The sequence below is a fragment of the Physcomitrium patens genome, chromosome 10 (genome assembly GCF_059467195.1).
Source record: "Physcomitrium patens ecotype Gransden chromosome 10, ASM5946719v1, whole genome shotgun sequence".
Classification (NCBI taxonomy): Eukaryota; Viridiplantae; Streptophyta; class Bryopsida; order Funariales; family Funariaceae; genus Physcomitrium; species Physcomitrium patens.
The window spans coordinates 16,691,552-16,711,073 of NC_143419.1; the positions used below are offsets into that span (position 1 = coordinate 16,691,552).

Consider the following 19,522-nt stretch of genomic DNA (forward strand, 5'->3'; position numbering starts at 1 on the left):
TCTTTTGCTGCGTGTATAAATGCTTTTGCACCTATCAGTACGGATTTTACTGTACTAGACTTATAATTTTTTACTTGGTTCGTAGAACTATTAATAACGCTTTTGGAAAAGTCAAGTTTACGCGAATTCCAATCTATTCGAGGGTTATATTTTTCTAGCCAGGATAAACCTAAAATAACTGGATTGGACGGGGATTTAATTATGTTAAAAGCTATGTAGCTATCATGACCGTCTATTGTTACTTTTATAGGATGAGTTTCATGAGTGACATCTCCAGAAGACAAGGGACGACCATCTATGACTTCTACATGTACTGGTTTAGGTTTCTGTACATAGGGTATTTTACGACTTTTAACAAATTGTTCATCTAAAAAACATGCTGAGGCTCCCGAATCTAATAAAGCAGAGGCTTTGTAATTCTTAGGTCCTAAATATAAGTCTATTATAAAACAAGGAGAGGGTTCTGAGGAGAGGATAGGACCTTCATTAGGAATTGTACAAGGTTCCAGCTGCACGGTCCCTATTGTAGCTGGACGAATCCGCTTTTCGACATGTTGTCTTCTTTGACCGTCGTACCCCTCATTTTATAGTTGCGTCGTTTCTTAGGACAATGTTGAGCAGTGTGCTTAGGTTCTCCGCAATATAAACATAATCTTTCTTGACGACGACGAATCTTTTCTTGCTCAGTTAGAGGTTTAAAACGTACCGCGTCAATTTGCATGTCTTCTACTTCCGAATGTACGTTTGACAAAGATGTTGATGTTGCCATTGAGTAATAACATTGAGGTTCCCGTGAATGATTCTCAGATCGAAATTCAAAAAGTCGATTATCACATTTTACCACAAAATCGATTGCTTGACTCAAAGTTTGAGGATCACGTAAGTTGAGCATCAATTTCTTTACTTCGTATTGCAATCCATAAAGAAATTGACTGATGAGTGCAGCATCATCCCACTTGATGTCAATTGCAAGTTGTCGAAATTGTGAAGCATATACTGTTACTGAGCAATTTCCTTGTCGCAAAATTCGGATCTTATTTGTTGCAACACGAGTTGCATCGTGTTCACCATACATAGATCGAAACTCCGCCAAAAAAGCTTCCAAATTGTCCAATATTGGATTTTGTTGTTCAAGAAAAGACGAAAACCACGATAATGCAGAACCAGAAAGTAGAGTGCCAATAAACCTGACTTGTGATCCTGGAGTTGGATAGCTTTGCGGTTGAAGTTCAATTGCCAATTGTACTTGATTGATGAACCCTCGAAACTTTGATCTCGTACCATCAAATTTCTCAGGTAAGGCAATTCTTGGTTCTCTAGTGCTTATAGGGTGTTGTACAATTGGAGAAGGAACGTGATTTGTTGTAGATGTTGAAGCAGCTCCGATCATCTCTATATCTCCACTTTCTGCTATTCTTGTTCTTTCCTGTGTTGGTGAATTGAGTTGATGCATCGCAAGCATTAACTCCCTCATTTGCTCTTGCATTTGTGCCATTGCACTCTTCATTTCAACAAGCTCTGCCATAATGACACTAAGAAGAAAAATTTGTTTGATATTGCTCAAGACAAAAGAAAAGAAAGACTTGATAACAAAGAAGATACTAAGAACAATATCAGTTTAGAAGTGGGTAATCCGCAAACTTCTAATACGCTTATGTCTTGTCAAGAGAAAGGGGTAATCCACTCTTACTCAAGAAAAAACAAAGCTCTGATATTGTAAGTGTATTCTTGTCAATCTGTCAAGGACAAAGACTCGATGAGGAAAAATATACACCAAAAGGCTATCTCGATATAATAAGTCAAAATATAAACAAGTAGGTATATTAAAAGGAAACTGGAATGGCTATTGCCACAAGACAAGAAACTAAAGACTCTTGAACCTGGACTAGAAGCAAGAAAGGAGTTGACAAGAGTGAAGAAGCCTTCACTCTTGTCTCTATATATACTATCTAACTAGGGACTACGTAGCGACGTTCTATAGGACCTCCAATATGTGTTGACTTTGTAGGACACATGCCTTGACTTACAAGGCAAGTTTTTCTACGTGTGGGCCACATAGTTAGTTTGATCTTCAAGCTAACAACATGTGTGGCACATGGCCAACTTGTTGACCACGTTTCTAATCCAAAAAGTCAATTAAAGACACCTATGAAGTCAAAGCAGCGTCTAGGAAGTTTCTAGGAAGCTTCTATATTAAATATTATACAATTAACTTACTTTTATCTACTTTTAATTACTTCTACCTATTTCTATATGTAATTATTAGCTTACATGATTATGGCCGTGACATCAACCAACATAGACATAAGTAACCACATGACTAAAAACATTCTTATATAAGAAGAATTTTAACTTTTAATTAAAGATGGTTGTTTTAAGTTGTCTCAACTTCTACCATTTTTATTTTTTATTTTATTTCTCACGTAAAATCATTTGTGTATGTATATAAATACAAACTTTTAGATTCTTTGTTTTTTAAATGCATGTATTTTTATTTGTATATATAATTGTAATTAAGAAAATATATATATATATATATATATATATATACATGTATTAGAAATAATTTATTTATTTAATTAGAAGTTCATCTTAAAAAATTATATTAAAAAAAAATCCCAAAAAAACCAAGAAAATATCATAAGATACAAAATAGGCCAAAAGACAAGCGTATTGGAGATAATAACCAAAATATAAATTGCATTAAAGATGAAGGTGCTAGACCAGGTTTGGTACAAGGGATCTATCCTTTTTTTAATAAGCTAGAGAAAAATAGTGTTCAATATAAAAAATGATAGGAGAAGAAAGGAGGAGGGGAGATAAGAGCTACAAATGGAAACAAAGATAGGAGTATAATGGTGGCTAAGATGGATGGGTCGATTTAGTAACTACTAGAGCCAATCAAACATTTTTCATGATTTAATGTCCCTTTACATATTAGATTAGCTTAACATCAATCTTTGTAATATACACTATGAGAATTAACAAAAAAAATCTTTACAATAATTGAATATAACTCTCTATCTTTCTTCTTTGTCATCTTTTCACATGATATTATAGCATCAAATATGATTTTCATGTTATAAATAATTTAATAATTAGAAACAAAAAAATATTTATATCATATATATATATATATATATATTGATTCTTTTTCTGAAACAAATTAATTAATTAATTATGGCTTCTTTAAATTCAAGTTAAATGATATATTTGGTAGAAAAATTATCATCTCTTAATTACAAATTATGAAGTGTTAAAATAGAAATTTTTCTTATTTTAAATAATCTTTTTGCTATTGTGAATGCCACAAATCTAATTATGGCCTTGCAAGTGTTGCATTATAAAATCTATAAAAATTAAAGATACTAAAGCAATAGCATATATTATATTAAATTGTGGTGATAAACAAGCCAATTTGAAAAAATCTCTTAAAACTTCTAAGAACTACAATATAAGTTAGCATCCACATATAAACAAACTAATCTTGCAATACAAGTCATAACATAAAAGAAATTATTTCAGTTAGCTATACGTGAAGAAACACTTGTAGTACAAATTATTAAAGAATTATTGATAAATTTTCATTATCATGACTTATTATTCTTAAAAAATAAAAATGTATAAAATAATATACATACAAATCTTAAGCTAATATTATTTTAAGTAGAAATTCTAATTCTAATTTGACAAAATAAGATAATTCTTATTTATTTATAATTACTAATAAAGATGAATCTAAAAATTTATTTATTTAGTATTGGACATTGAAGCAATATGTTATATGATACCAATCAAGGAGTGATTTACATCATATTAAATTTAAAATCTCCCCTTAAATATATAAAAAGAAGTTGGTATAGAGCATAAAGTCATTTACAAAGAAAAAATGAATATTAAATTAAAAAATAATAAAATTTCAAATATATAAGAAGTTTTACAACTATTTTGATATTTGTAATTTTATCAAACATACCTTAGCTAAAAATTATATGGCATCATTATTTAAGACATGTCAATCAACATATATTGAAAGAAATGAGTATGTTTGACATGAATATTCCAATAAATATATCACATCTTTTTTATGCAAAAGTTATTTAGTTAAAAAATAAAAAATAGTTTCTTTTTACAAAGATAAAACTATATGTATTTCAAAACCACTTGAGTTAATTTACACTAATGTATGTGATTTTATACAAATTAAATCTATTAAATGCTTTGTTTTTTTTTTGTCATATATATTCATGATTATTCAAAATTTACATCAACATATTTCTTAAAGCATAAATTAGAGGTATTCCAAATATTTCAAGCTTATAAAGCTTATAAAGCTTATATTGTATATTTGCTCTTACATTTGTATTATTGTACTCTTGATTTCAACAAGCTTTGCTATAATAATGATATAGGAAAGAAGATGTCTAATATCACTCAAAACAAGTAGAAGAGAAGTCTTGAGAATTTTAAAAATACTAAAAATAGTATCAATTTAGATGTAAGAAATTTGTAACTTATATTATGTTCTTATTAATGATGATAAATCTAGAATTTTCTTTCTTTAGTTTTTAGATCAACTAGTTCTCTTTCAAACTCTTTTATCCTAATTTTCAACTAAAAAAAATACACCTTCATTTGCACATTCATAATTTTAAAAAATTAACAAAGCAGGATGTAAATAAAATTTCAATCATGCTTTGATACCATAATAGAAAACACACTCAAGTAGGAATAAAACAATAAATAATCATTAAATAATATGTTAATACAATAACACACTGATACAAGTGGGAGAGTGACTCTGAAGTGGAAAGACTAATCATTACTATCCTTGGAACTAACAAGTAGTTCAGAGACTAAGAAAACTACACTAATTCCCATAATTATTGTGTATCACATTATTTAGATATCAGTGTAGATATTGATAAGTGAAGATATTGTTATGTGAAATGCAACCACAAAAAGATCTAGCAATTGAGTTTCAACTGAACAAAAGATCCAAGGGAGTAACTTGACTCAGTGATTGTTTTATTTCCACATTTTGCAAATATTGTAGTAAGCACTAATTACGGATATCAGTGTAGTTAATCCAACACTTCATTCAATCCTAACATCAACAAGAGCCTCCGTGTATCTGCAACAGTACCCCGGACCTGGGTGGAGCTCTGGAAGCACACAATGCAACCATGGCAGAAGCAAATAGGCCAAGGTTTGCCGAAATGCCAGGTCTCACGTCGCAAGCTCTGCCAAGATCTCCCACGCATTGCCCACTTCGATTGGGGATCACGGCAGAGGTATTTCCATGACACAGCATGGCATCTGTCGGGATGCTCCCCCACCAACCATGTTCTGGTGCCACGAGGTTAAGTGTCTTGGCTGGATTGACTGGGTTGCGCATAGAAAAATCCGGTGGAGATCTACTAGCTGGATGTCGCAACCTGAGCTTATTAGGTTTTGTGTGCGAAATGCTGATTGCGTTTCTGGCTTCGAGTTTTTTCTGCAGAGTGCCCAACCTTTTCCTTTGTGCATAGTGGCGGCTATCAGAGGCTACTGAAGAAACCTCAAAGGTTTGAAGAGTGGCTATTGTGCCAGAGAGAATGGATGGTTTTGTGGATTTTTTCCAGTCTCAAGTTCCGAGGTTGTCTTCAATAATCCTGACCAATCGCGTCATCTTCAGGGCGATGCTTAGCCCCGAGAGTACCTGAAGGGTGGTAAAGTTCAACATTTCCAATGACCCAAATCACAGTGTCTCTCAAAACCAAACAATCGACCATGATATTGCCGTCCTGAGAGAGCCAGAAGCCCACATCGATACAGCAAATGCTTAGTGGAGAAGAAACTGCATGTTCGAGATGGACAGCTCCAGGGACAATCCCTTGAGCTTTCACTTGGAATGATATCTTCACCAAGACACCGTAACAATAATTCAACCTGACACTTGACGCACATCTCATGCACATTTACCTCATCAAATCCAGCCTCCCAAACCAGCAAGAGTTTAACCCAACTCTCTGAGAAGAAGATGAATGCCGCTTGTTCGACGAAGTGGGTGTTTCGTCGGAGAGCCTAAGCCACCGCTGCTGATTCTGGTCACCCAAACGTCCAGGGTAGCTTCCATCTTTTTGAATGATTTGGTTCTCTACCTGGGAAAAGTTGTGAACTAGTTTTTATTGAGGTTCAGATTGTGATGAGATAGGAGCTTCGGTCAGAATTGGCTCCAGATCATGCAAGTGTCTCGGTCATCCATCGCCCACTTCAAGCTCTGTACCCATCCATCCACAGTAACCGGATATCCATGCCCCTGCGTTGCGCAGCGTGCTTGAAGGACGAGCGAACGCGCGAATAGTGGAATAGCGAGGTTTTAGGTGACCTTTTTGTCTTTTGCGCCAGACCCTCACCTCCATCTGTCATTCAACCGCAATTGCCCCACGTTCGGATCACGCCCTCTTACTCCGACACCAACTGCCTATCCTTTTTCATGGCAAGGTGTTTGATGAAGAACTGCACCTGAAAGATGTGTTTGAGTTGTGGGGAGAGACAGAGCGTGGCGTAAAGGGACTGAGATAAACAGAGATTTTAGACAGGGCATGTTGCTACTGCAGTTGAGGAATCAGCGAGGTTTCTGTCGTGTGGATCGGAGACAAGATGAGATGAGGATATTTTTTTCCTGGATCCGGGCGATTTCGTATCGGAGACCTTGCCCGTGATGCTGGCCTCTTTACGTGTGTTGGAACTTGGAGCTTGGAGTTACAGTGCACGTCTCTTGTCACATGCCTTCGAGGGGAGCTTCAGAAATCAGCGACGAGAGGCTTGTTGTGTTGATGGGTTCGAGCGGCATTGTATACTGTTGAGATAGTGCTTTAGTTGAAGGTTTTGAGATTGTTGAGTAATCCACCGAGCTTGGCTGTCGGTTGATTGGTTTTTGTGCCCCCGGGAATATTTTTTAGTTTTTATTTTTTTAATAGGTTTTGTCGCCTCACGCGTGGTACAAAACTTTCGGTGTTTTGTGCCAACTTGCAATGGGTTTGGTTGGGGTGGATTGTATCGACACGAATCAGCAATCAGTGTGATGAGAGTTAATCCAGTTCGTTGCGTTTTTTTTTTTTTTTTTTTTTTTTTCGGGTGGGATTCTGCTTGTTAAGCGCGATTTTAGTAGCCTGGATCGTGTCACATGCTGCACGGGCGCGGCATCTGATGATGGAAATGAGGTTTAAGGGATCCCTCATCTCGTGGTTTCCAGCTTGAATTCTTTGTGTGTGTTCGGCTTGCCGTACCCAATCAGCTTGCTATCTAAAGAGATGAGCATCGCTTTTCTGCTCTGTATCGGTCGTATTTTGGGATTCAAAGAAATCACGTGTTATAAGAAGCGCTATTGTAAGATTTTGAAGCTATTTTGATAAAAGTCTGAAGGATATCGTATTGCTATCGTGCCAGAGGTGGCTCAGCACTTGAATTGCAAGGGTTTTGCGTTAGCGAAGATATCGCTCGAGTGTACACGATATGTATCTGATAACTTGCAGATTTGATGCTTGTTGTTGTGGAACAAAGAATTTTCACGGTTTTTTTTTTCTGATAAATTTTTTGACGAGGAATTTTGGTTCTACTGTGCAGCTGGAGCGTGACAAGAGGACAGTGAGCTTTACAAAAAATAATCGTCTCATGCATAATTAGGGCATACAAATTTTTGAGAATGCGGGGGCACGGAGCAGGGGTTGGTTTGCCTCGGCTATGCTTCATATTCTTTATATTCCTTTTTCCAACATTTGGCCAAGTATAAAGTGCCAACAGCCTTCCCGACGAGGACTGGGAGGCGGGTTTAGGGACAGATATGTGTCCTGAAAAGGTAGATGTACCAGTAAATCCAGTATTTTCATCACGTGATGTTACCCTTCGTATTCCTCGTGACGTTGTTGATGGTGATGCTGGTGATGACCAATCGATGATATCCGAAATGAAACGGTTGCTAACAGAACAGTCCAATCAGATAGAAAAGCTTAGCAATCTCATCACCAAGTTGGATCAATCTTTTCAGAAACTACTTTCTCAAACTCCTCCAGTAGCGGTTTCTTCACACAGGCACCACAGTGTCGGTGCAGAGATTAGTCGTAAGTCAAAATTTAGCCTCGATGCAAAACTGGTAAATATGAAACCTGATCATTCGAATGAGAATCCCCAAAGTTCACGGATAGAAGACGCTGCAGCTTTGGGCTTGGGAAAGCCCAGAAATCTGGTCTCTGATGTCTCAGCAATCAGGCAATCACAGTCACAAACAGGGGGGTCTGGGCCTGGGGGAGGAATGACAATTGCCCGTTACAAGCCAGCCTGGGCGGAGCATTTCCAGTTTGTTTCCGCTGTCAAGGTCGATATCGATGTTTCATGCCTGCACGTACTTCCTCATGAAGGTGACGATGGTATGAGCCGCTATGTGGCAGTAGGGGATTCAGCAGGACGAATTTTTATTTTTTTCATACAGGGTGACTTACTTGTGGACTATGCCACTCTGTCTCAAGCCCCGGTGACTGCCATGCTTTCCTTCACTTTGCGCAAAAATGAAACATGGCTGGTGACTGGCCATGCGGATGGTGCCGTGCTTGTGCACCGCATTTGGGAAATAATGCAGAGAGGTTCCCCGTCTAGTGAGGAGGTTCACCAGTTAGTTTTAGAATATGTGCACTCGTTTGTTCCTCCTTCCTCCCAGGATACTGGGAATTATGATCTGAAAGCTATGTTTGAAACGGGAGCTGAACTTCTGGTAACAGAGGAGGTTCTTGGAGGAGTTGAGAGCAAAAGCAAGCTGATAACACATCTGGAGATGTACAGAGTGGGTAAGATGCGATATGTGCTGGTGGCAGACTCCAACGGCAAGATGGAAATGTTTCGAGAAAATGGAACTCTGTTTGGAGTTGCTGATTCCTTAAGTCGTCCGCTGGCATTTTTGCAAACACCCAATACTCAGCGATTGTTATTCCTCACGAAAACTGGTGGTGGTTCTCTTGATCTGCGGACTATGACTGTGCGGACCTGCCCCTGCGATGGACTGAATGGCTCTACTGTGGTTGCTTATGCATTCGATGCCGCTGGACGATCTCGGGCATATGGTTTTAAAGAAAAGGGCGATCTTGTATATGTCATCCTTTCCGGAGACACGCTTCACTTTGAATGTCATGCCAGAACTACCAAGAGAAAATTAGACGTAGAAGGCCCTGTCTCACTACATGGTATTACAGGCTACTTGGTGGTTGCCACTCCAAAGAGTGTGTTTGTTTATAACACAACTCTCCAGCTTGGTTTCAGCTATGCCAATATTCGGGGTGGGGCTGGCCATCGACCCCTCTTCAGTGCCTCCTTGGATGATATATCCCTTTCCTTTCTTCCCACGCCTATTGCTGCAGGGAAGTTGCCCATGATGGCTTGCAATCGTGACAAGCTCATTGTCGTTGGCTTTGGTGGTGGCTATGTTGGTATCTATCGATCCACTTTACCAGTGCATAAACTCCCAGATTTTAATGCCAAATTTTGGAGCAGTCCCATTTTTGTTTCTGTTATCCTCCTCTTATTAGCCTGGCAATTGCTCAGTCGTAAACGTGATCCAGCGCCTACAGATAGCAGTAAGCTTGTGATGCAAATTGCACCCAATTCTACTGCATCTGGATTTGGGTATCGAGAAAATCTTGATGGTGCTGGCAGCCTTAAATCACGAAACCGCTACGAATCGCCTTCGCGCAGCTACAGCACCAAGCCTGTGGCTTATGGACAAAGCTCTATGAACTATCGGTCAACCGCGGCAGATCCTAGTTATTCCACACGGAGGGAGCCTCTTTTTGCGAATCAGACTGTTGGTGATTTACGACATTGATAAACACAATGATGTCAGTACCTTGAACCATTGTGTATTTCCTTGAATTGTATCCTCATGTTATGGGCTTAAACCCTGGTAAAAGCCCAGAACACTATTGATTTGTTATATGAATTCTTCCTTCAGTTCATCAATCTCGCAATCCTTGTGGAGATTCTTCAACAGTCTGTCTTTTTGCTTCGTTATAAGAATGTTATCTAAAGTGACGTTAAGTGCTATGGCATGAAGAGCATGAAAATACATTTTTATAAGGAATAGGTCTTGAATTCAAGCTCAAAAATCTTGGCGCTTGGAGAGTCTTGGAAGAGATTATTTGATGACAACTGATGGAGTTTTTGACACTCTGTCGGATCACAGTTACGACAGGTGGACTTTTAATCATCAGACGTGCAGGCCTTTGTGCTGCCTAATGGCTTAAAAGGTACCAAGGCTTCGGCTGAGAATCTATTTTTGTCCCAGCTCTGATCTGTGTTTTTTTTGTCATGTATTTGTTATCCTGGTTTATGTATGTAGTATGTTGACCTAATATCGATCGGTGAATTGTCTTGAGCAGGTGATGATGCCATAGCCAGATGCAAGCTTAACCAATCGTCTTCAAAGCACTTCAATTGGACCATAGCCAGCCAAGAGCAAGCTATGCTGATTCTTAGTCTGGTTGTAACTCATGTTTCAGCTGCTGGAGTATGAAATGAAATTTGTCATCCTTAGTAGTTGGATCAATTCGATATCAAAACAAATCCAAGTGAAGTAATTGTTTGTGATACTCGAAGATGTCCCTTCTTTTGAAACGTTGCGTTTATTGATTCGATTGTTGCTGCTTCAATAGAATTGGATGAGACTCTCAATTTGATGGAGTTGTTTATTGATGCAATTACTCTAATGGGTACTCAGTTATGCATTTTCAGTGAAATCACTTTTCATCAATATCCTCAACCTGTTGCTTCTTCAGTTCTGCATTAATGCCGTAAGTTGTCAAATTGAAACATTCCAACCGATGGTCACTAAGATCCACAGGATCCGACTTCTACTGGTTCTGAGTTGGAGGTACTACGTTTGAATGGCTTGGACTCAATAGTAAAAGAAGAGGACATTGCAATCCTCCATTTTGTTGGACTCCTCTCATCCTTCATCGGTCGCAATAAAGCACCGGCCCTCGCTGGGTTGCAATGTAATCAACCATAAAAAATTGTTGACTATCTTGGATAGATTGCAGGAACGTGGATGAAACCATCAAATAAGAGTATTTAGATTCATGAATTTGATCAAGCTACCCTCCATATTGCAATATCACGAAAAATAGGTTTTGGAAGGGTATGGAAGAGCAAAGGGACTGCCGAGCTGTTTTCGAAGCGACTTGAATTAGATTAAATAATCTGTTTATGGAACAATCTTTGCCCTGTTGAAACACATTTTTGATGACTTATCATAACGTTGTCCTGAGGTCTATTCACTGGTCACAAAATTCATGACTAAATAGTCGTTCCTTGGGTCTATATTCTGTGTTGTATGGTGTCGTGTTTTATAAGAGATTTCTTCATCCAACTGGCAAGACGCAAGCCAGAACCTGCGTTGATTCATTCATCGAAATTCGGTTACCTTATCCTTGAAGCTCTCGTGTGGATGAGCCCCTTTGCAGCAATCAATCAACCCCCCCAACACGACGATGAATTGCGCCTCAAACTGCAAATGTTCCGAGGTTTTGTCAGGGTTTTAGCATCAAACCCAGCAACCATTTGCTCCCTGATGCTGCAGAGACGTGCCTCTGTAGAATTTCTGCTGCCTGCACCAATTATCCAGGATTCCGGGTTTTGCAGGCTTCATCCTCTGATTTGGCTCAGCAGGCATTGCGAACAATTCCATTACACTTCACCGAGGATTGCTGGGTTTAACCGGTTCTGGAATTCTGGGGGGGTATTGCTGTGTTTGTGAGTTTTTTGAGGCTTTCGGAGGTTTAGGTTTGCGGTCATCGTTGTGAATTTGGAAGTGATTACAGAGCGATAGTGTTGAGAAGGAGCTGCTTATGAGCTGTGGGAAGATTTAGTGGTCGTTTTAGAGGTTGTTCGGGATGGAAGCGGCCGTGGCGATGCGCCAGCACAGCCATGCTGCGTTTGTAAGCGTGGGAACGAAAGCAGCTGTGGAATTCAGAAGCGCATTTCTCTCGGAGCGGTTGAGGACGACGCAAGGCGATCTCCAGCCATGTTCTCCATGTAAGCGAGGGGTCTCGGTTGTATTTCAGATGGCGGTAAGTCGACCAGGAGGGGAGGAGCAACTCCGTTCCTCTTCAAAACCAAGAAAGGTCTTCACGAGGACGAAGAAGCCCTTCACACCGAAACCCCCTAGCAATCTCGACGCCAAGCTCGATAAGTTTGGCAGACTACGTACTCCCCGCGCCGCGCGAGAGCTCGCGTTGTCTGTGTTGTACGCAGCTTTCGTGTCGGGAGTTCACCCTCTCAAAGTGTTCGAAGACAGGGTGAAGCAGCGAGTGGTTGCGAATTCGTTTGATAAGACGCTGCTGGAGGGGTACGAGCACCGGCCTGACGTAGGGGAAAATGTCGTGGTGGAAGATGAAGCTACGGCTATGGCGCTTGAAGAAGCTCTGGACGCAGAAGCTTCCTTGGAAGCATCCGTGCTCACTGCGCCTCCTCCTTTGGTGTATAATAGCTTCGCCCTCAGGCTAGCTCGCACTCTGGTGAAGGAAACCGCTTATAGGTGGCTGCAGCAGGAAGCCATTTTGATGGAGATCATTCCATTGAAATGGAAAGTACAGCCAAAGGCTGCTCTCCTGCAAATTTGTGTTCTGCAGATGGCGCTTGCCGAGATCGAGGCCACGGACGTGCCGCCTCGGGTTGTGGTCAACGAAGCTGTGGAGCTGGCCAAGAGGTTTTGCGACCTTGCCGCACCGAGGATCATCAATGGCTGTTTGGGAAGCTACATTCGTCGCAGGCAAATTCAGACCAAGAAATCTGCTGTCTCTGTATCTGACAAAATGGAAAGAGAGCTCGTGTCTGAGCCCTTGCAACCCGAGGATTTGGGCTTTGCTGAGGATTATACAGATTAGGGGTTTTTAGGCCGCATCCTTTAAAGTGCATTAATGGCCTGTTTGCCATCTCCGTCACATGCTTGAGCTCTCGACTCCGTGTTGCATCGTAGTTCCGTGTGCAAGCCATGACCGAAGCCGCTCCATAACGGCTTAAGATTAGTGCTTGCAATAGGATCGGAAAATTTTGGAGATGCAAGAGTTTTCGACGGTGAATCAACAGCTGCTGCGGCGACATTCTCACTGCGAAAGTCTATCACATAATACACTCTCAGGCAACTTGACCGTGCGGCACAGGATTACGAGTAGCGTTCGTTGAACATGAGGTTGTCAATTTTCTGTCAACTTTGTACTCACATAGTTTCGAATTACTCAACAGGCCTGCACTGATCATGCTCTGTCCTTTGTAACACCTTGGTCTCCTACATGCTGCGCATTATGATTCCACATTGGCTTTGAATGTTCTGAAGTAGAGCAAGTGAATAACTTCGGAGTTGATCCAACCCTAATTCGCAATGATCATGACAGATTACATTCGAGTAATTTACTTGTAATCTGTTTGCAAAACATCTAAACTAACCACAAAATACTCCAAGCCAAACATCGCCAATTCTGCTGCATTAGACATGATTCTGAGACCAAATAACGTCTCGAGGATAAAGGCTCGTTTCAACGTCCCCAGCCATACCTCTCCCTTCCTTTCATCATGCAGAAGCTCGCCAGCTCGCGATTGATACCCTGATTCACGTATACCCGGAAATCTTCTGCGGAAGTTGAGTTTTTTGCGTCGATTACAACACTCGGCATCTTGGGCTTATCCCTGTAGATAGTAATACAATTTGTATAGATGCTCCTCTTAGCTGCTAGAAATTCGAGCGGCGCATTTAAGTTGTGGAGAAATTGAAGTGAGTGAATTGCGCCTTTAATTGGAATTTCTGCGGAACTGGAATATAGAGTTTACGTGTATGTGCTATGGTTGGGTTCGACAGTTGGGTTTTGGTGACGTTATGCCGCAAGGATTTTCTACTTTTCTGTCCATCTCGAGAATTCTGATAACTTTCCACCGCGTGTTGCAGTTTTGCGAAAATTTCAGATTCGTGAGGGTTTGGGGTTCCGAAGGTTGCGAGGCAGTGCTGCAGGCTTGGAGATGGCGACCATGGTGCACAAGCGTCCCTTGGCAGAACAAATTGCTTTTCCAGGGGTGAGCACGCCTCTATATAATCCTTGCTGCTCCATTGCAATTTGGATTTCACCTCTTTCGTTTCGAGATTTAGTAGGCTGATCACGGGTCTATGATGGGGATGCACATGTCTATTCTTCAAAAAAAAATCTTGCGATTGGTTTGGGTGCGATGGCTGACTGATGAGTGATGGCAGCTGGTGGAGCATTACATGTCACGCATATGGCAATTTGACGGCGAGATCAATGCTGTTGTAGAATCAAGTGCATGTGTTCCTGAAGTTCCATTTCCTGATAACCAAACCAGTCCCAGATCTCTTGAAGGCCTCCCGTTTCTAGTGAAAGGTGCTGATCCGTTCCATTCGTTTCTTCTCCTCAGCTTGTGTTACAAACAAAAGGAAAATTTCTTTAGTGACGCTTCTAAACAAATGATTCCTGAGGACTCCTCTTCATCACATGAGTGTCAATAATATATTCGCCACGTGAATGCACATTCTTCTAAACGATTTTTTTTTTCTGTGCAAGTAACTGGCTTCTGTTTCTGAACTGTGGAGTCACCGAAGTATTTGGCCATGTTGAGCAGATAACGTTGATGTCGAAGGCTTTCATACGGTTTGTGGGGGTCTTGAGTTCGTGGGAAATCCTCCAGCAGACAAGGATAGCAAGCATGTGGCAATACTCAGGCAACTGGGCGCAATTCCAATCGGCAAGACGAATATTCCATACGTGAGTATCATCCCATCAGCTAGTGTTGCATGTGCATAATCTTTGGGTTCTGTGGATGCCACCAGTTCACTGTCTTAAACTTGAAGTTTTCGATCTCATGAAATCATACAAATGTACACACCTGGTTACACACCTATACCCAGGTGTGTACTGTGGCACATATGTTAATAGTAATGTGAGGCCTCGGTGGATGCAGCTTGGGCAAGATGTACAAACATTTAACGAAGTCTATGGGCGAACTTGCAACCCACATAACCTAGAGCTCTCAGCTGGGGGCAGCTCAGGAGGTTGTCATGAACCTCTGTCACTTGTTGAACTTTGTGCTTGATATTACGGTTCAAGAGTTCTTACGTTCTAAACAGCGCTGCACGTAATTTCACTTTTTGATTTTGAGCCTAAGGTCTATTATTTAAAATATGTTGAAACAAAACATACAGGAGTTAAATTTAGAAATTTCAGTACAGTTACCTTGTTCAAGCTTAAAGTGGTTTAGGGCAGCTCATATTCCGCAGTGAGTAAAATCACTACACAAATGCTTCAAGTTATCTCAAACAAGTGTAATGTTGTTGGCATTCGTGCAGGCTCTGCAGCTGCTGTAGCGGCAGGAATGGCAGCATTTGCCACTGGATCTGACTGGGCTGGGTCCTTACGTATTCCTGTGAGTGTTACCAGTTTCTTTGCAAGTTGGTTTAACAAGCATGAATAGGGCTACGTGAATTTTGACGTCTTGAATGTTAAAAGATAAATTACCACTTCTACCTGCTTTTAAGGCTGATTAATTAGGAAGTTTGAAAACTGTGCTTTAAATTATTCATATGATATCAATCACCTTGAAAACTTATTCTTGTTGAGTTCGTTTCTTCAGGTCAATACCTGCAACTTGAACCATTTCAGGTTATTAGGGTGGCAAACAGGGATGAAGCAATGAGGTGCTTGCTTAGCAAGTCTAGGTTTCACAGCTTGGAAATTGTTGTTTTTCTATTTTCATGTTGTAATGCAGACTTTGTAATTTTACGCCGAGCTCATGTCTAGGTCAATCTGTGTAGGCAGCTTTCTGTGGTGTGAGCTCGTTACGAGCATCAAGAGGAAGGATGGGGTATGAAGAAGATGATGGCATAATTCCTCCTTTTCCGGGTCATGTGAAAAGCCTTACTGGTGGAGTGCTGGTCACAGGTATCTTAGCAGTAAGTGCGCTCACACTACGATATTGGAGCAACGCCTTGGATTATGATTTGTTATAAAGATATTGACGACACTTTTAAGACCAGCAAACTTTGCATCTAGTATATATATATATATGTATATATATATATATATATATATTATTTTAATGTCATTTAGAGAGGCTAGCCGCCAGAAGTTAGGACGTGAAATCTGGATTCAAAGGTAGTGTCTAAATGTGTGTGTATGTGCGTGCGCAGAAAACGGTTACTGATCTGAAGTTTGTAATGGATGCTGTCTTTCCATTGATACAAGGCGAAGAACTGCAGGATAAAAGACTCACCTCATCAACAGATTCTAACACTGTTGGTGTGTGGACATCTTTCTCCGGTGTTCCTCTTGATGACAGAATAAGAAATGCTATGGAGGCCATTCCTAGGCTGCTTGAATCTACTCAAATTTCTGACAACGTACCCAGATTGGTTGCATGTTTAACGTCGGGACCCTCATTAGGCATGGTTCGACTCAACAAAGCGTTGCGAGTAAGGTTTAGGCCTTCGTGCTGGACACCTGCTCTGCATGTTGGTTAGTATCTCAGCAAAGCTCCTCTCTAGAATTCGTAAGTAGTGTTGATGTGGCACCATAACTTGCTGCAGGCATTCACTGAAGGTTTGAACTTTGGAGATAAGAAAATGACTAGCAAGCTAAAGCAAACATTCGACGAGGCAACAAACACACAGAGGGAAGAAGAAGACATCGTCGATGCATTCTTTTCAGAGACCAGATTTGCTGCTCTTATTACTCCAGGTGACACCCCTTGTTCAACAACTGCCGATTTCTTGTACGCGGATACCATCAAACTAAATGTATGCATTCCACCAGTTTGTGTTCCATTTTTATGTAAATATTAGAAGAGGAACAGAAGCCCAGGATAACTGACCATAAGTGGAATACCTTATTCTGTAGACTGAGTGTGTGGGAGGAAAAATCAAGTGGATCAATGTACAGATAACACGGAGATCAGCTAAAGATGCTTTCTGCTAAACAGAGTGTAAAACTTGTTGCAGTTTGTGCCATTTTACCGCATGAGCATAACTTCGATCACCGTCCTTACCTTGTTAACGGAAAGGAAGTTCCCTACTGGAGAGCCCTTACAGGTTACGTTACACCATTTTCGGTTACAGGCAACCCAGTTGTAACCATGCCTCTTGGTGTCATAGATGGCAAGCCCCTCGGCATTCAGGTACCCATTTCGGGCTCCTCGTATGGTTGTCAGCGACACTCGCAACATGTATAGGCTGGATTCTATCATTTATTTAGCCTTCAGTACGTATGGTTTTTGGATGTAGGTGCCTTAGGGTTACCTCATGCGACACAAACCCTCCTGATCAAATTCTGCTGTACTGCATTTGAGAGTTTCTTTCTATAAAGTTTTCCGATTAGATGACTTGGTAACTGGCGTTGGGTTGTGCCGTGCAGGTTGTAGGTCGACGACAGCAAGATGAGGAACTTTTGAAAATCTGTACGTTACTGGAGCACCAACTGGGGCCGATACCAAACCTTGTGCAACATACATGAAAGCAATAATTTTCAGAGGTTTATCATCAAATATGGGAAAGTTTTTTGTTGTGTATTTCACTGGCTTTTCAGTCAGAAATAATATTCGTGTATGTACGATGGAGTGAGGCACTGATTTCTTCAAAAATACGATTTCCTCCAATTAGTATGCATAGATTAAGACGTCTAATAATTGGAATGGGCTTCAAGCTGCATACATGGTAGCATCCTATCCATTCTTACCAAATCTTTCACTGGATGGCCAGCACAGCTTCCTCTGCATTTAGTATATCACTGCCATAGTGCATATTAATTCACAGGTAACAAGTGGATGATTGTTCTGAAGCCATAATTCCTGCTTGGATGATCAAACAAGTGCCAGTTCTCTAGGTCCATTCTGTCTGCCCAAATATTCAGCACCAACTTTGGTACATGCATCTAGCAGTGCAAATTAGTACCTCTCCAAAAGGGGGACCAGTTGGTGTTGACCCAACATACTACTGTCCAGAACCAGATGTGATGGATGTAGTTCTGTATGTGCTTTTCTACAGAGGTTTGAAAAAGCAGCCTTTCAATGTCCATGTCAGAAGCATAAATGATAGGTTAATTTGAGAGTGGTGATGTGAAAAGAGGACAAAAAGGGCCAGTCATATTATCATCGAAAAACATTGTCTTTCTCACTCCACAGCAATCCATGGCTTCCATGTCTTGTTGGCAACCATGAACTTCAGAGTGTCTCCTTCAAACTGCAGTAGGTGAATTTTCACTTTGGTTTGCTGTGATTAAACAGTAGGTGTGCATCATCACCTTCCACCAACCCTGATGGTGGTGACAAAATGGTGTCATGTGGGCAAGAGTATATCATTGTCCACTTCGCAGAATTTGAAAAGAAAGTGCATTCCACCCTCTTTTTATAATCAAACTTTAGTTACTAAAAAGCTGCCTCTCACCAATAGATCCCTTGAAGTCATTGTCCCAATGACTGGACAAGTGTGAAATTTGTAATGTCCAGATTCCAGAAAAGTTGTGATTATGATCTAATCTATGACTTGAACAGTCTCTTAACTCAATTCTTGTTAAAGATGAACCAAAAATTTGATTTGAAATGAATGTGTTCATGATATGCTTTATGAACTGGATCATGGGGAATGGGCTATTTATATCCACTAGAAAGGTCTTATTCATTAAACAACAAGTTTGTGCTGTAAAAACTTTAAGTTGTGGCTTATTTTAAATAATAAACTCATGAGAGTCCTTTGTGCTTAGATATTAAATCTGTAGGTATTTTCATTATCAAAAAAAGTTCAATACCAACACCACAAATTTGAACTTTGGACCTATATTTTGAAATATTGCAACATTAAAATTCTACATGAAATCAAGTTTTTCTTCAATCTAAAGCTTTTATCCTTTTGATATGTGGCCTGGATTCTGAATGGATCTTAAGAAGGTCCATAAAATCATTTCAGCTTGCCTTCTAAAAGAATCTTAAAATGCATTTGTCACGTGCCCTGAATTCTAAATGGATCTTTAAGTAAATATTTTGATATTTGTACAATTTAAAACACACTTGAGAGTGTTTTGACCAAAATTTTCTTGTGATTGTAGTTCTAAACTAATTTATTAATAAAGTGTTACTTATTTTCCTGCACAATTATTGCAAGTGACATGCACCCACAAAACCCATGCTCTCGGTTCAGATCATTAAATGTAGCCAGCGCTCTCCATAATATTTACTGTAGACTACAATAAATACTATAGCTATAATATTTAGAGTCTAGTCGAGAAGTATTGTTTATCCTCTCCCCTTTTCACTTCTTGTATATGAGACACAACCAAATCAATAGAATTTTATGTGTGAAACTCTCTCTCCTTAAAAACCCTCTTGTATGTATAACTTACTACTACTCTTGTGTGTGTATATGACTTACTACTACTCTTGTGTGTGTGTGTATGACTTATTATTACTCTTGTGTCTTTCTAAACATTCTCAACTCGTTATCAAC

At 40.0% G+C, this 19,522-nt stretch overlaps 3 protein-coding genes across 6 annotated transcripts; all 3 read left to right on the plus strand.

Annotated features, from left to right (window-relative positions):
* Positions 1–6,376: 6,376 nt before the first annotated feature.
* LOC112287895 (putative membrane protein At1g75140) lies at positions 6,377–10,722 on the plus strand. 4 transcript variants are annotated; one of them, XM_090253918.1, is made up of 4 exons: positions 6,377–6,486; positions 7,612–9,869; positions 10,214–10,277; positions 10,410–10,722. In XM_090253918.1, the coding sequence occupies exon 2, from the start codon at positions 7,829–7,831 to the stop codon at positions 9,854–9,856; it is 2,028 nt and encodes a 675-aa protein (XP_090110044.1). In that variant the 5' UTR covers positions 6,377–6,486; positions 7,612–7,828; the 3' UTR covers positions 9,857–9,869; positions 10,214–10,277; positions 10,410–10,722. The 4 variants fall into 4 exon arrangements, with proteins under 4 accessions (XP_090110044.1, XP_090110042.1, XP_024387265.1 ...); XM_090253916.1 differs by having other exon boundaries at positions 6,400–6,754; XM_090253917.1 differs by lacking the exon at positions 6,377–6,486 and adding an exon at positions 6,785–7,374.
* A 777-nt stretch (positions 10,723–11,499) lies between these two features.
* LOC112287897 (uncharacterized) lies at positions 11,500–13,305 on the plus strand. Its single transcript, XM_024531501.3, has one exon. The coding sequence runs from the start codon at positions 11,922–11,924 to the stop codon at positions 12,912–12,914; it is 993 nt and encodes a 330-aa protein (XP_024387269.1). The 5' UTR covers positions 11,500–11,921; the 3' UTR covers positions 12,915–13,305.
* Positions 13,306–13,670: 365 nt separating this feature from the next.
* Positions 13,671–17,666, plus strand: LOC112287896 (uncharacterized). The gene is made up of 11 exons (XM_090253919.1): positions 13,671–13,798; positions 13,970–14,094; positions 14,270–14,417; positions 14,656–14,798; positions 14,995–15,085; positions 15,380–15,456; positions 15,845–15,982; positions 16,220–16,501; positions 16,616–16,766; positions 17,027–17,202; positions 17,439–17,666. The coding sequence occupies exons 2-11, from the start codon at positions 14,041–14,043 to the stop codon at positions 17,535–17,537; spliced, it is 1,359 nt and encodes a 452-aa protein (XP_090110045.1). The 5' UTR covers positions 13,671–13,798; positions 13,970–14,040; the 3' UTR covers positions 17,538–17,666.
* The last annotated feature ends 1,856 nt before the right edge of the window (positions 17,667–19,522 follow it).

Excerpts from the sequence above, each read along its gene's own strand:
- LOC112287895 (XM_090253918.1), top strand. The coding sequence starts at position 7,829 with ATGTGTCCTGAAAAGGTAGATGTACCAGTAAATCCAGTATTTTCATCA.
- LOC112287897 (XM_024531501.3), top strand. The coding sequence starts at position 11,922 with ATGGAAGCGGCCGTGGCGATGCGCCAGCACAGCCATGCTGCGTTTGTA.
- LOC112287896 (XM_090253919.1), top strand. The coding sequence starts at position 14,041 with ATGGCGACCATGGTGCACAAGCGTCCCTTGGCAGAACAAATTGCTTTT. Across the intron at positions 14,418-14,655 it reads CCTCCCGTTTCTAGTGAAAG|ATAACGTTGATGTCGAAGGC; the intron begins GTGCTGATCCGT and ends CATGTTGAGCAG. Across the intron at positions 16,502-16,615 it reads GACTCAACAAAGCGTTGCGA|GCATTCACTGAAGGTTTGAA; the intron begins GTAAGGTTTAGG and ends AACTTGCTGCAG.